Source organism: Ursus maritimus, unplaced genomic scaffold, assembly GCF_017311325.1.
Source record: "Ursus maritimus isolate PB19 unplaced genomic scaffold, ASM1731132v1 scaffold_8, whole genome shotgun sequence".
NCBI lineage: Eukaryota > Metazoa > Chordata > Mammalia > Carnivora > Ursidae > Ursus > Ursus maritimus.
In genome coordinates, this window is record NW_024426996.1 from 46,811,853 (window position 1) to 46,825,981 (window position 14,129).

The following is a 14,129-nucleotide window of genomic DNA, read 5'->3' on the forward strand; positions in this document are numbered from 1 at the left end:
ATCACAGAATGTATAGGTTGTATTCTGCTTTCTTCATTTAATATTTTGTTGTGAACCATCTCCAATGCTCTTAATAGATTTTTGACAGTATAGTTTTAATGACTGCCTGTATTCCATTCATTTATCAGTCCATTCATTTATCAATCACTTATTGAACATTCCCGTGTGCCCAGAAGTATACTGTACCTCAGGGATACAGAAGCCAACGATAAAACTCCCGCTGTCATGAATTTATTTTAAAGATGTGATTTATGTGTCTAATCCTCCTGGTTGGCTAACATAGCCTTCATTTCTGCCTCCTTCTCTCTGCTTCCAGGAGTTGAGGCTGGAGAAGAAATACACTTTCACACTTCTCTGTCAGCGAGGGTTGGCAATGTAACCCAGTTATGGCCTGTGGGATTTCTGTAGAAGTCTACTGGATTTCTGGGAGGTTTTGCTTTTTTTGTTAAAGGGGATGGATGAATTGAGATTTTTGACTATTATCCCCTTCTGAAAGAATCTATGATGTCTGAGCTGCGTCTGCCACCTTTTAACTATGAGAACACAGGCAACATTCTGAGGATGTCAGAGCAGAAATACAGAAAAACCCTGGAATCCTGCTGGCATTGTTGAGCACCTAAAGCAGTGCCAGCTACTACTTATTAGGAGACTTACTATGTGAGAAAAATGAACTCTTATCTGTTCAAGCCTCCATTAATCAGATGTCCCATTATTTGCAGCTGAATAGAATCCTAATGTTACATATTATTTAGACAGCCTGCTACGTGAATATCTTTAGGTTGATTTCCATTTTTTCCAATTTTTAAATTATGCTCTAATGAATAATATCATGCAAAATTTTGTCTAATTATTCTGGTAAAATACATTTTTAGATGTAGAATCGCTGGATATAAGAGTTTGATTCTTGATGGATTTTGGCCATATTTCCATCTTGAAAGTCAGAGACAGTTTGTAATCTCAAAGATGTGAGAGTACCCGATTCAAATGACTGGTACTTCTTAACTATACATTTCAACTTACTGTATCCTTTCAATGACGGTAAAAGTTTGAGTTCAGAAAATGATGCCGTGTACTCTCTGTGACAAAGCCAGGTTAAAAGGAAAGTAGTGGAGCACTAATGGATGCCCAGGAACCTTTTGTAAAAGGACGATGTTTCCTTGCGTAAACTCTAGGTGGAAAAAGAACCCAGTGTTGCTTCTAAGATGCAGAAACAGAAAGAACTGCGGTGTCAGGAGACACTTGTTCTCATCCAACTTGTAGTTTCTTCACCATTCTGAAATATCTGAGTAAATTTTAACCCACAAAACGTGTTGGGAATTTGTGTAAATTCTGGGGATATTCCAGGCAACAGGTATGGTATTGTTTATTAAAACAAAAACAAAAACAAAAAACCCTGCAAGTACTCAGTAAAGAAATGCCAATAAAAGCAATTGTGCTCAGGTATTATCATCTCTTATCCAATTTATTAAAAAAAAGTGATTATCAGCTTAGTTCAGCACAACTCAAAAAATTTCACGTGTAAGTGCTCTACACTTTGCCAACTTTTTCTTGTAAAATGTGTAAATCCTGCTAGCATATTGAAATGGTTATTTTTTCCTAAACATACTCTTATCTGGTTTTGAACTATGGAATATATACTGAGCGAAACATTATGCACAGCTTTCCTATATAGAAGGAAAAAAAATTTTCCTTTGGGAGTTGTTTTCTAGAATGCTAAGCATGACCTAATTAGAAATTCAGATAATCTTAAAGGAGCTTAAATAATCTCTCTCCAATCAATTCCTGAAGGCTATGCTACGGGAGTACTTCTCCTTCTTTAATGTAGTTCTATTCCAGCGTAGAGCTCTTTTATGTCAGTAAGCACTCTAACTTTTCTCCTTTGACCAGAAAGGAATGTTTTCATTCTGTCTTCCTTACACTGTGTATATTCAGCTACTACTGGAGTAGAGTCGCTGGCATAGAAAACCTGGGCAACCAGCTTGCATGTAACTTTGCAAAAAAGGACAGAAGGAGCTGAGCGGTGTCTATGCTGATGACTCACTGAAGTCCAGTCAAGTGTAAAATCAAGTTAGAAGCAGCCCAGTCCAGATACTGAAACGTGCCAGAAGGTAAGATTTCTAGAAAGTGTGTTTTCATCATCATTATGAAACCTTTGATCATTTCCCAAAATATCATCATTGCCCTTCATATTGAACCATAACTCTGGTTTATGTTACTTTCTCTGGAGCAAGTGCTTTTGAAAATACTGATGGGTAAAGATGAGTCTAACAGGATTTGTTGTTGGTTGTTTCTGGGCTCACCTCTTTACCTTATAGTTTATGTAACATCTTTTCCCTTCAGAAAAAAACCTGTTCCCGTTCTGGGTGCCAAAATCCGCATTTATCTTCCTCCTACAAATTCCAGCAGTCAAAGGATCCAAGGCATAGCTTATTCTATCCATACCGATAGGGGTTCATCATACATTCAGTGTGGTCCTTCGCTTAATCTCACCAGACTAATTTTGTCATTGGGCATCCTGCTGTTAGCTTAGTGTCACTGAGTTTCAGCAGCCATTGGCTGAATTCCAGAGTAAAGCTCATGTGGAATCTGATTTGCCTTTAAGAAAAATACAAACCAGACACTGATGAAACTGGTCAGGAAGCTCTGTGTGGTGTGTGTGAAATCCTGGTTTTATCCTTAATCTCGAAGATTGGGCATGACTGCTCATATCACAGGATTTCAGCTCAATGCCATCTTGATAAAGCAATCACAAAATTTTCTAAAGAAAAAGATTTTCCCCCCTACTCTGTCAGTTCATTTTGTGGGGGTCCCTGTCAGTTTCAGATAGTAAACTACAGTGATAGCTTTAAAGATTGTATCAAATCATGAATATCTTTGGGTAGGTGATGGTTTCTCTGATGCCATTTGCTATGTTTTATATATCCAATAGCTGGAGATATATTTAAAAGATCATCTGCCTCAATCATCAAACTTACAGTCAATAGAAAAGAAACATTGCCATCCTTTTTTTTTCCGTAGCGGCTCAGATATGTTCAGTAATGCCAATATAGTTAATTGAATAGATAGTGACATTAATTCTAATTTCAAGTATGCTAAGGTCTCTCAAAAAGTTGACTGTTGAGGGAAAATGTCTTTTACTCTCATTTTACTCCTATTTAAAAATACCTTTTTTTTTTTTTTAAAGATTTTATTTATTTATTTGACAGAGATAGAGACAGCCAGCGAGAGAGGGGACACAAGCAGGGGGGAGTGGGAGAGGAAGAAACAGGCTCATAGCGGAGGAGCCTGATGTGGGGCTCGATCCCGTAACGCCAGGATCACGCCCTGAGCCGAAGGCAGACGCCTTAACCGCTGTGCCTCCCAGGGGCCCCTAAAAATACCTTTTTTAAGAAAATGCTTCTCTGTAGGGTCAGTGATAGTCAGCCCATACATGACTCCTCGCTGTAAACTCAGTGTACAGTGTAAACATTGCAGCCTGATGTGCTAAACTGGATCTGGTAACGAAGGATGAGCCTTTAAGAACTTTGTTAACTTTGCGATTGATTTATTGATTCATTCATTTATCAGCTCATTCAATGAGTGATTTGTTGAGTTCCTTCTGGGTATCAGGTTGTGTGCTGGCAAAGCAATAGTAAGCAAAAATACACATGTTCCCTGTACTCTTGGAGTTTGCTGTGAAGTAGAGAGAAGTATTAATCAAATATATCATATATTGCAGTTGTGATAACAGCATCAAAAGAGGTACACGATGATGGTATGTGGTTGCTTAAAGAGGGATTTCACGTGGGCTGAAAACTCAAGAGGGGCTTCACTGAGGACTTGATGATTGAAATGACATGTGGAGGAAAAGCAGGAGTTAACAAGGAGAATAAGAAAAGGAAGCAGCAGCAGCCTGTCTAAAGAGCCTGTGGCAGAAGGGAGCCCAGCAAGTCTGAGGGGCTAAAGGAAGGAAGGCAGGGAGGCCTAGGGTATGGAGAACATGGCTCACTGTGAAGCTGGAGTGGGTAGGGAACAGCCACTCAGGCCGGGTCTTAAAGTGTTTGATTTTTATCTTGAGAGCAATAGGAATTCATTAACGGTGTTTTAAGCAGGTGGTTCAGGGAGCAGGATAGAACATATATAATATGAAATTCCTCTTCTAAAAAGACCACTCAGGCTGTGGGGGCGAAAAGGGCTGGAAGAGGGGGAGGGGAGTGTTTGTATACCTGCCCTACCTTTAGGGCTTTGGAGGACTTTACAAATGACAGAAGGGCTGTAAGGAGAAGACTGAGTTTCTTAAGCAGAAAGGTTGAGAAGGTTAAACAGGTTTTCAGAAACTGGTAATGATTTGTTTTTAAGTCCAAATCTGGTTACAATGAATTATAGGTAGAGCCCTTATTCTGATGATAATTACGAGTCAGTAAGGTAGGCTAATCCATATGTAAGCCTTCCCTCATGAGTAGGGAAGGGTGAGTCTTTCCTCATGGAGGTCTTCTCAGGTAAGCTCTCTGGTTTGATTTGGTTTGTTTGCTTGCTTGCTTACTTGTTTTAACTGTTTTTTTTTTTTCTTGTTCCGCATTCTTAAGTAAGATATAAAAATAAAAGCAAAGATTCGCTCCCAGCTCTCTGTCTTTGCACACACAATGAAACACACACATATGCATACATGCAGAATATTTTTGTAGATACATCTTTTTATCTTTGTCTGATTATCTTTTTTAAGATAAATAAATGTCTAGATGAAATTACTGGCTCACTTGGTACACACCTTTATTTATTTATATTTTTATATATTTAAAAATTTTTTGACTATAGTTAATACACAATGTTACATTAGTTTCAGGTGTACAAGGTAGTGACTTGACAAGTTTATAAGTTATGCTGTGCTCACCACAAGTGTAGCTACCATCTGTCACCATACAGTGCTAGTACAGTGTCGCTGACTCTATTCCTTGCATTGTATCTTTTATTCTACTGACTTACTCATTCCACAAGTGGAATCCTGTATCTCTCTCTGCCCTTGATCCATTTTGCCATCCCTTGCCCCCCGCCCCTCAGGCAACCATTTGTTAAAATTTCAAGGTGTTTATGAAGAATCTGTCCTCCAAAGAACTTGAAACAATTTAAGTTTTAGCAGTTTTGGAGATGATTTCCATTTTATCACGTCTTTGTCAAGGCTAGGTAGATACATTTTTATTCTGATTATTATTTTTTGCCGTTCTGATAGGTCACAGATGATTTTTCTTTTCTGTTTTCCTTTGCTTTTTAAATTTGTAATTGACTTCATTGTTCTCAGCCGTTCTGTATTACATTTTGGTGTATTCATTTTGCTTCTATGAATTCATTTAAAATAATTAAATATCTTTAAAGTAGTTCTGTGCTTAATATAATATATCCTTTCTTTGTAGACTTTGGAGTCAGCTTTTTTATTTCAGGGACAGTACAGGAATTTCAGTGGAACCAGAGCAATCAACATTTAAAGGACACATTTTCCTTGATGCTGTTATGCAAAGCCTTGTTTTTCTGAAGACTAAACAATTCACAATGTGTTTATCTAATCTTTAAAACATTAATAGACTTCATTTTTTAGAACATTTCTAGATTTACAGAAAAACTGTGCGGAAGATAGAGTTCCCGTATGCCCCCCACCCTCTCAACAGCATTGCCCCTGCTCTGCTTGCATTAGTGTGGTACATCGGTTATCACTGATGAACCAATACTGATACATTATTATTCAGAATTGTTTATAACTTATATTAACATTCACTCTTTGCGTTGTACAGTCTATAGGTTTGGAAAATGTGTGATGTCATTTATCTACCATTATAGGTTCGTACAGAATTAGTTTTACCACCCGAAAAGTCCTTTGTGCTCTGCTTACTCCTCCCCTCACTCCTTGCCTGAACCTCTGGAGGCTGTTGATATTTTCTGTCTTTATTGTGTTGCCCTTTTCAGAATGTCATATAATTGAAATCCATATAGTGTGTAGCCTTTTCAAATTGGCTTCTTTCACTTAGCAATATGCATTTACTTTTCCTCCATGTCTTTGTGTGCCTTCTTAGCTTATTTTTTTCTTCTCGCTGAATAATATTCCAAACCACAGTTTGTTTCTCCTTTCACTTACTGAAAGACACCTTGGTTGTTTCCCTAATTTGGGGAAATTATGAATAAAGTTGCTGTAAACGGCTGTGTGCAGGCTTTTGTGTGGTTGTAAGTTTTCAACTCATTCGGATAAATTGTAATTGCTGCATTATATGGAAAAACTATGGTTAGCTTTGAAAGAAGCTGTCAGACTGTCTTCCAAAGTGGCTGTACCATTTTGTTTTTCCTCCACCAATAAATGAGAGTTCCTATTGCTCCACATCCTCACCTGCATTTGATACTGTCAGTGTTTTGGATTTTAGCTATTCTAATAGGTGTGAATGTTATTACATTGTTTTAATCTGCAATTTTTCAATGACATATGTGGAGCAAATTTTTATCTGCTCTGCTTATTTTCCATCTGTGTATCTTCTTCCATGTGGTGTCTATTAAAATCTTTTTACCACTTTTGAATTGAATTGTTTATTTTTATATCAGTGAGTTTTAGGAGATTTTTTGTATATTTTAGGTACAGTCTTTTATCAGATATGCGTTTGGCAAATTTTTCCCGTGGATTGTCTTTTCATTCTCTTAATAGTGTCCTTCACTGAGCAGAAGTTTTTAATTTTAATGAAATCAAATTTATCAATTTTTTCTTTCACCATATTGCTTTTAGTTTTGTATCTAAAATGTCATTGTTAAAATCAAGGTCATCTAAATTTCTCCCATCTTATCTTCTAGGAGTTATATAGTTTTGTGTTTTATATTTAGGTCCGTGATCCATTTTGGTGTTATTTTTGTGAAAGTTGTAAGGATTGTGGTTTTATTGATTTTTTTTTTTTTTTTTTTGGTATGTGGGTATCCAGTTGTTCGAACACCACAAATGTCTTGTCCATGCTTGGAACCCTAAAACCCCCCTGTGTTATTGTTACTAAGATTACAGATTTAGATGTAGACATGAATATTTTGCTACTTCTGAATAGCTTGCTTGAAAGCCAAAAAAAAAAAGTGACTTTTATTTATTCTAAGAGTCTTTAATTTAGGATGAGATCACTAGCAGGAACACTTCCATAATGTACAATTTTAATAGAACTGGTATGTTATCTAGGAACATACAAAGGACTATTCAAAAGTTGGTGCAAAATTATAGCTGTGCCTAGAGGAAAAATTATGTTTCTTAACATCTCCCCTCTCAGCCCTGGTTCTTCTTACAGCTTCTCATTTTACTCAAGTCTGTGATCTTTGTCTTTGTTGGCTTGCAGTGAACTTCATTCACTGATGCGGGAGGGAGAGAGTTTTCAGTTAGATGCCCTAGCTCCTGATCCATACCCTTGGAGACTGGATGCAGTCTCAATATTCAAATGTGCAGGAGTACATCAAAGATACATTTTTAAATGTCCCCCTTTAACCTTAGAATAAATAATTTGGAAGTATCTCTTTTAGTTCCTAGCTTTGATATAACTTACAATGGAATAAAAAGACAGGAGTTCCAGTTCCTTTTAATGCTTCTCTTCTAATAGTTCTGTGATTTGATACCATGGTGACAGGCATCAAGGAAATACTTAGGATTAATGATGCTTTCAATTGATTTGGAAAAGAAATGTATTTTTAATTCCTGTAGCTTCTTGGTTAAATTACCATCCTGCATACAAACTCTTTTCTGGCATAAACGAATTGAAAATACTGATTTCAAGAAATATTTTAATCCATATAGCACCATGCTAATTTTTGCCTAACTTTACCAGGTTATTTTAAACGAAATTATAGAGACAACAACAATAAAAAGAGTAAAGCAGATGGCTTAAATATTATAAGTACATCTTATAACACTTTTGGTATTTAGAGAATTGCTTTTAGAATTGCTGAGCTATTTCTTAGTATTTAAATGTCTTCTACTTAAGATGTTTTTGGTCTTAACTGGGCTAAAGTTTTATTTTATTTTTTTATTTTATGTTTAATGCACAAAGAAATGGCCACTTGAAGTTATCCGAGGATCCCCTTTATGGCACAGCAAAGAAGTTGTGTTGATTCTTTGCAGTGTTCTTTGAAATATTCCTTTCCCATTATTTTCCTATGACAACCAGTGCAGGTTTCCGCTTCAACCTGGACTTATTTTTATAACTTCTTGATGTCTCTAAAATCTTTTCTTGTACTCTTTTGCCCCACGCTCTACACACTGTTTGATCTTCCACAAACATTACTCTGCTCCTATTACTGTAGTAATTGTTCAGCATTGTGGTGTAGAAAGAGTATGGATTTTGGAATAAGTGCTCCTTACTCTCCCTGCGCTTTTGGACACACTCTCTAATCTCTCTACGGCTCACTGTCCTTAACTATAGAGCATTGTCAGTGCTCTCATAAAAGTTGACGTTATATTTAAATGAAAACAGGGCTTGTTCCCTTCATACTTCTCATCTGTCTAAAGAAGACAGTCCAAAATTCTTATCTTGACATACGGAATCAACCAAAATTTGTGCTCAGACAAGCTTTCAACACTTACATTAACTCACCTGGTTGTGGCCAACATTTTAGCCAACACCCAGACAGAACTCTCCAGTTCATTAAAGTGACCTGAAATGACATCTCCAAATTCCTGATCAAATGTAGCCAGCCTAAAACGGACTTTTTTCCTCCTGATATTTGTAGGGCACTGATGTTTGTTTTCTTATGATACTTAACAATGACTGCTTTGAATAATAGTTACTTGTGTAGAGATCTTTTTTTTTAACATTTTTTATTTTTTATTTATTTATACTTTTTAAATTTAAATTTAGTTAACCAACATATAGTGTATTACTAGTTTCAGAGGTAGAGGTCAGTGATTCATCGGTCTTCTATGATACCCAGTGCTCATTACATCCCATGCCCTCCTTAATGTCCATCACCCAGTTACCCCATCCCCCCACCCACCTTGCCTTCAGCAACCCTCAGTTTGTTTCCTATGATTAAGAGTCTCTTATGGTTTGTCTCCCTTTCTGTTTTTGTCTTATTTTTCCTTCCCTTCCCCTGTGTTCATCTATTTGTTTCTTAAATTCCACAGATGAGTGAAATCATATGGTGTATTATCTTTCTCTGACTTATTTTGCTTAGCATAATACCTTCTAGTTCCATCCACATTGTTGCAGATGGCAAAATTTCATTTTTTTGATGGCTGAGTCATATTCCATTGTATATATGTACCATCTCTTCTTTACCCATTCCTCTGTCAATGGACATCTGGGCTCATCTGGGCTCTTTCCATAGTTTGGCTGTTGTGGACATTGCTGCTATAAACAATGGAGTACAGATGCCCCTTCGGATCACTAAATTTGTATTTTTGGGGTAAATACCTAGTACCCTATGACCCAGCAATTGCACTACTAGTTTTAATTTTTTTTAAAGATTTATTTATTTGAGAGAGAGAGAGGACATGAGTGTGGGGGGCGTGGCAAAGGGAGAGGGTGACAGAATCTTAAGCAGACTTTGCTTTGAGAGCAAAGCCTGATGGCGGGGCTCAATCTCATGAGCCTGAGATCAGGACCTGAGCCAAAACCAAGAGTCAGACGCTTAACCTACTGTGCCACCCAGCCACCCCCATAGAGGTCTTTTCTAAGACGTTGTAAGGTACTCAACTGCAAAGCCAATGTTATTCTCATTCATCCTTATGGCACTGAGACCAATATCAGACATTAAAAAAAAAGTTTTCAATAACCATTTGGTGAATTAAGGTATCATTTACCTTTTTAATATTTATCCTTGTCCTGTTATTTTAGATTCTCTTAGAGATTTTTTTTCCTCAATAAGTCATTAAAAATTGTCAAATTTTGAGGTAATTTTGTGGCTCAAGAGTACTTACTTATTAGACTATTTCAGAGTGATATCACTTGGGTATTTTTATTATTATTATTATCTAGAACATTAGCTCAAATTGAAATGTCCCTTAATGTACCAGAGTTTGACAAATCTGTCCCCATTAAGGAAAAAAAAATCTGAGTCATTGTTAGTTAATACTTCATATTTTTTAAGTATCTAGATTATTTTTGACCCCAAACCTTCTGAACACATAAGACTCTATTGTATTATTGAATGAATGTCCTTTTCTTCAGAAGAATAAGTTAAACAGTGCCTCAAATAACACATCATACCTCATTAGACGCTGTAAGACTAAGAAAGACTTCTTAACCTGTCTAATACATTTTCCATATCTTCAGGCAAGTTTACTTAAACCATTTCTGACAGGAAGACAACTTTTCTAGTCTTAATTACCCCAAGGGAAGATGATTTAATAGCCTCCCTTATAAAATAAAGATTTTCACAAATGAATGTGGTAAATGAACCCTAGAGCTATTGCAGTGACAAATGAATTGTGTCATTGAAAAACTTGAGATGAGTAACATCAAGGAAGAAAAAAAAAAAAACCTCACCTTGCTTGAGATTAAGTAAGTGTAAGGCATATATGATGGCTTTCACCGATGCTGCTCAGGAAAATTCTGCTTTGTGATAGAGAATGAAGAGAGGGTAACGCATTTTGATGAAGGGGAGAGAAAGAGAAAAGAGCATTTGAGGAAACTGAAGAAGACATATTGGGAATTAAATGGAAAAATGCCATATGGAAAGAAATATACCCATAAGTAAATGAAATATAAATGCACAAAAGGGCCCCAAATAGGAGGATCGTCCCTGGATTGCATCTTTAAAAGGTATTTCATGCCCATCAGTGTGAAGTTTAAAAACTGTTACCTGTGCATTTATATTAACTGTTAATGTTTTTTTAAAAAATTCAAAAACCGTTAAATACTACATTTTTATGATTGCTTTCCTTAAAGTTTTCCTCAAGTATTTCTCTGTTTTCACTGTGGGTAGTTTTTAACAAATTAATTAAATAAAAGGGTTGCCTTTCCATTCTCTTCTCGTGACATTCCTGGCTGTTTGAAAAAGAACACTCAATTCGTTTAATAAAGAAAACACTTGTTGGGATGCCTGGGTGGCTCAGTTGGTTGAACGTCCAACTCTTAATTTCAGCTCAGGTCATGATCTCAGGATCTTGAGAGCATTGGGCTCTGCCCACTTGTGATGAGCACTGGGTGTTATATATAAGTGATGAATCACTAAATTCTATTTCTGAAACCAGTATTACACTATGTTAACTAACTAGAATTTAAATAAAAACTTGAAACAAAAAAAAAAAAAGGAAGGAAGGAAGGGAAAAGAAAACACTTGTTCATTGGTCCACCTCTTAAGACTCTCAGCAGATATGCGGATAATTAAAACCATCCATTAGTACAGCTGTTGTTTTCCTTTTGGTAGCTTCAATTCTATTTTTCTTTGACTGCATGTAAGTTTTCTTTAAGAATTTTGTGAAATTGTCCAAGAAAGGTAACTCTAGGATCCTGAGATGGCCCTGACAGAAAGCAAGCCATACACAGTTAATGTGCAAAGCATAACAAGGAGCAGGTTCTTGATTTCTTTTATCCTTTCTTTGAGTACACATAAAGCAAATAAACATTTTGTAGTTTCTTAGCGAATTTGGATAGTGGGTATGAAGCAATTGGATAACCTACTTTTTCATTATATTACATTTATAATTTATATGTTCCATAAATCCCTTTTTATGAATAAAATGTTTTATTAAAATATAAAACATTTAGATGTTGGATTATTGTAAGCTTCTATCTACTGGAAAAATTCACTGAAATATCCCTGGTTCCCTTTATTGTAAGGATAAATACCTCTGCTCTTGAGAGATTTGTGTATGTACCTTCGATAATAATAATCAGCTGTGCTTTTAACCCTGATGAAATAATTCATTATTCCTTATTTTTTTTTAAAAAAAGGCATACGTATATATCTATTCACTCTACAACACGTAACGGTAGAATAAAAATGTATGATTTTGTTAAGCTGTATTGCCTCAGAATATTTAGGGGATAACTACTTGCAGATTTTTAAAAATAAATGTCTTGTCTGGTCTCAGTCTGGTGTTACCTGATCTCAATTTGATCAATGTTGAATTTATTCAGAATGGTCTTTAGAGATTTTTGTCCAACCCTACATGGACTTAAACTTTAAATTAAGCCTCACAAACAGCAAGACCAAAATAGCAGAGTTAAATAACTAGAGAAATCAATGATATTTGCATAAAATGAATTAGAGTGTTTTGAATTTTGTATTACTTCAATAAAAGAAAATATACATACAGAAGCCATTCCACCAGCATTTCCTGTATACTTCATTTCCTGCTCAGTCTCCGAGGTTTGCTTACTGTCTGGTCTGCAAATAACTGATGACGTGGATATCAATACATTTTGTAGGTGATATATTGAAAACTTAATTCATTTTTTTTCTATTACAAGCTTTCACCTGCTATTAATTTCAATAAAATATCAATATGGTAAGAAAATCATACAATTTGATATGTTAGGGAAAGCCAGTTAGTAGAAGAAGGAACAGTGTATTAAAATCTTGCTAAATAAATCAATGTAGGCAAGAGAAAAAATGAAATCATAAGAAAACAAATATTTATGTAACAAAAGTTTTAATAGTACTATTCTATAGTAATACATATGGGGCTTTCTGATTTAAAAACTATTATTTGGAGAGTAAAATTTCTAATTTCATTTATTTTTTTATTTGATTTTTATTGCTATGATATATATTCAGAAAAGTCTCTAAAGCAAAGAAAGGTATACACTATTGCAAAGACAATACCTGTGCCTCCACATTCAGGACAGGAAATAAATCTTTACCCTCTTAACCACCATCTGTGCCTTAGCCTCCCAAGTTAATTTTTATGTTGTCTTTAAGGTTACTAATTTAATGTTATTAATTTCCTTCTTTATAATTTTAACTCTTAAGGGTGTATCCCTAACCATGTTTAGTTGGCCATTTTTTGAAGAAATGGAATCATGCAATATGCATTCTAGCCTCCTACACTCAGCATAATGCTTGTGATGTTGAGCCATGCATGTAGCTGTACTTTGCTCCCTTTCATTGCTTTAAAAATATTTATTGTTTGGCTACTTCACAATCTTTAAATTTATTCTGTTCGTGGGCATTGACTTGTCTCTAGTTTTGATCTCCATGTCTCTTGGGTGTACATTTCGATGCGGAACTGCTAGGTACATGTGTCTTTAGCTTTATTAGATCTAACGCCAAACTTTCCGAAGTGGTAGAACTGTGCGCTCCCACCAGCCATTTGATACTTTCCCCATTACTTCACCTGCCTACCAACCGTGGTATTTGTCAGGTTTTTAAAGTCTAGCCACTCTGATTAGTGTGCTCTGGTATCCTGGTATATATTCAATTTGCATATCTGACTAATTAGGTTGAGTTCCATTTGGCCATCTGTGTATTATTTGTTTAAATCTCTTGCTATATTTTTCTACTGGGTTATCTTTTCTCCCCCCCCCCATTGATTATGATCGATATACACACCCACACGTATAAAAATCCTGTGTTGGTTCTATTTGCTGTAAATATTTTCTCTCAATGTGCGGCTTACCTTTTTTACTCTCTTCATGCTATCTGCTGGGAACATAAAGAATTAATTTTTATGTGATCCAATTTATCAGTCTTTTTCTTCCTGGGTATTGCTCATTGTGTCCTGTTTATGAAATCTTTTTCTGCACTGTCTCATACTTTCATATGTTACGTTCTAGAAGCCTTATTGTTTTGCCTTTTACATTTGCTCTATAGTTTACCTGGAATTGATTTTTATGTATTATGTGAGATAGATGTCTAGTTTCATTTTATTCCATGTGGATTTTAAATTGTCCTAGAATCATTTATTGAAAGGGACTGTCCGTTCCCCACTGTATAAAATGATATGAAGTGATAAAAATCAATTGTCTGTATATGCATGCATCTGGTAATGAACTCTCCATTTCATTCCATTTGTTCACTTGGCTGTCCTTATGCCAATTGTCTTAATTGTATTTTTGTAATAACTCCTGATATCTCATAGAGCAAGTCTTTTTCCTTGTTCTTCCACAGTAGTGTCTTAGCTTTTCTTGGCTTTTTCCATTTCCACCTTTTAGTATCAGCTTGTCAGATTACACACACACACACTTCACAAAGTTGTGATTTTTACT

General features: G+C 35.7%; 1 protein-coding gene across 2 annotated transcripts in view; it reads left to right on the forward strand.

Annotated features, from left to right (window-relative positions):
* Positions 1–14,129, forward strand: part of KCTD8 (potassium channel tetramerization domain containing 8) — a 236,391-nt gene that overhangs the window by 72,131 nt on the left and 150,131 nt on the right. The window contains exon 3 of one of the 2 annotated variants that reach the window (XM_040625337.1): positions 8,402–8,409. The exons of the other annotated variant lie outside the window; for it this stretch is intronic. Coding sequence (XP_040481271.1) covers positions 8,402–8,409 — 8 coding nt within the window. The remainder of the gene's footprint in view (positions 1–8,401; positions 8,410–14,129) is intronic. 2 annotated transcript variants of the gene reach the window in all.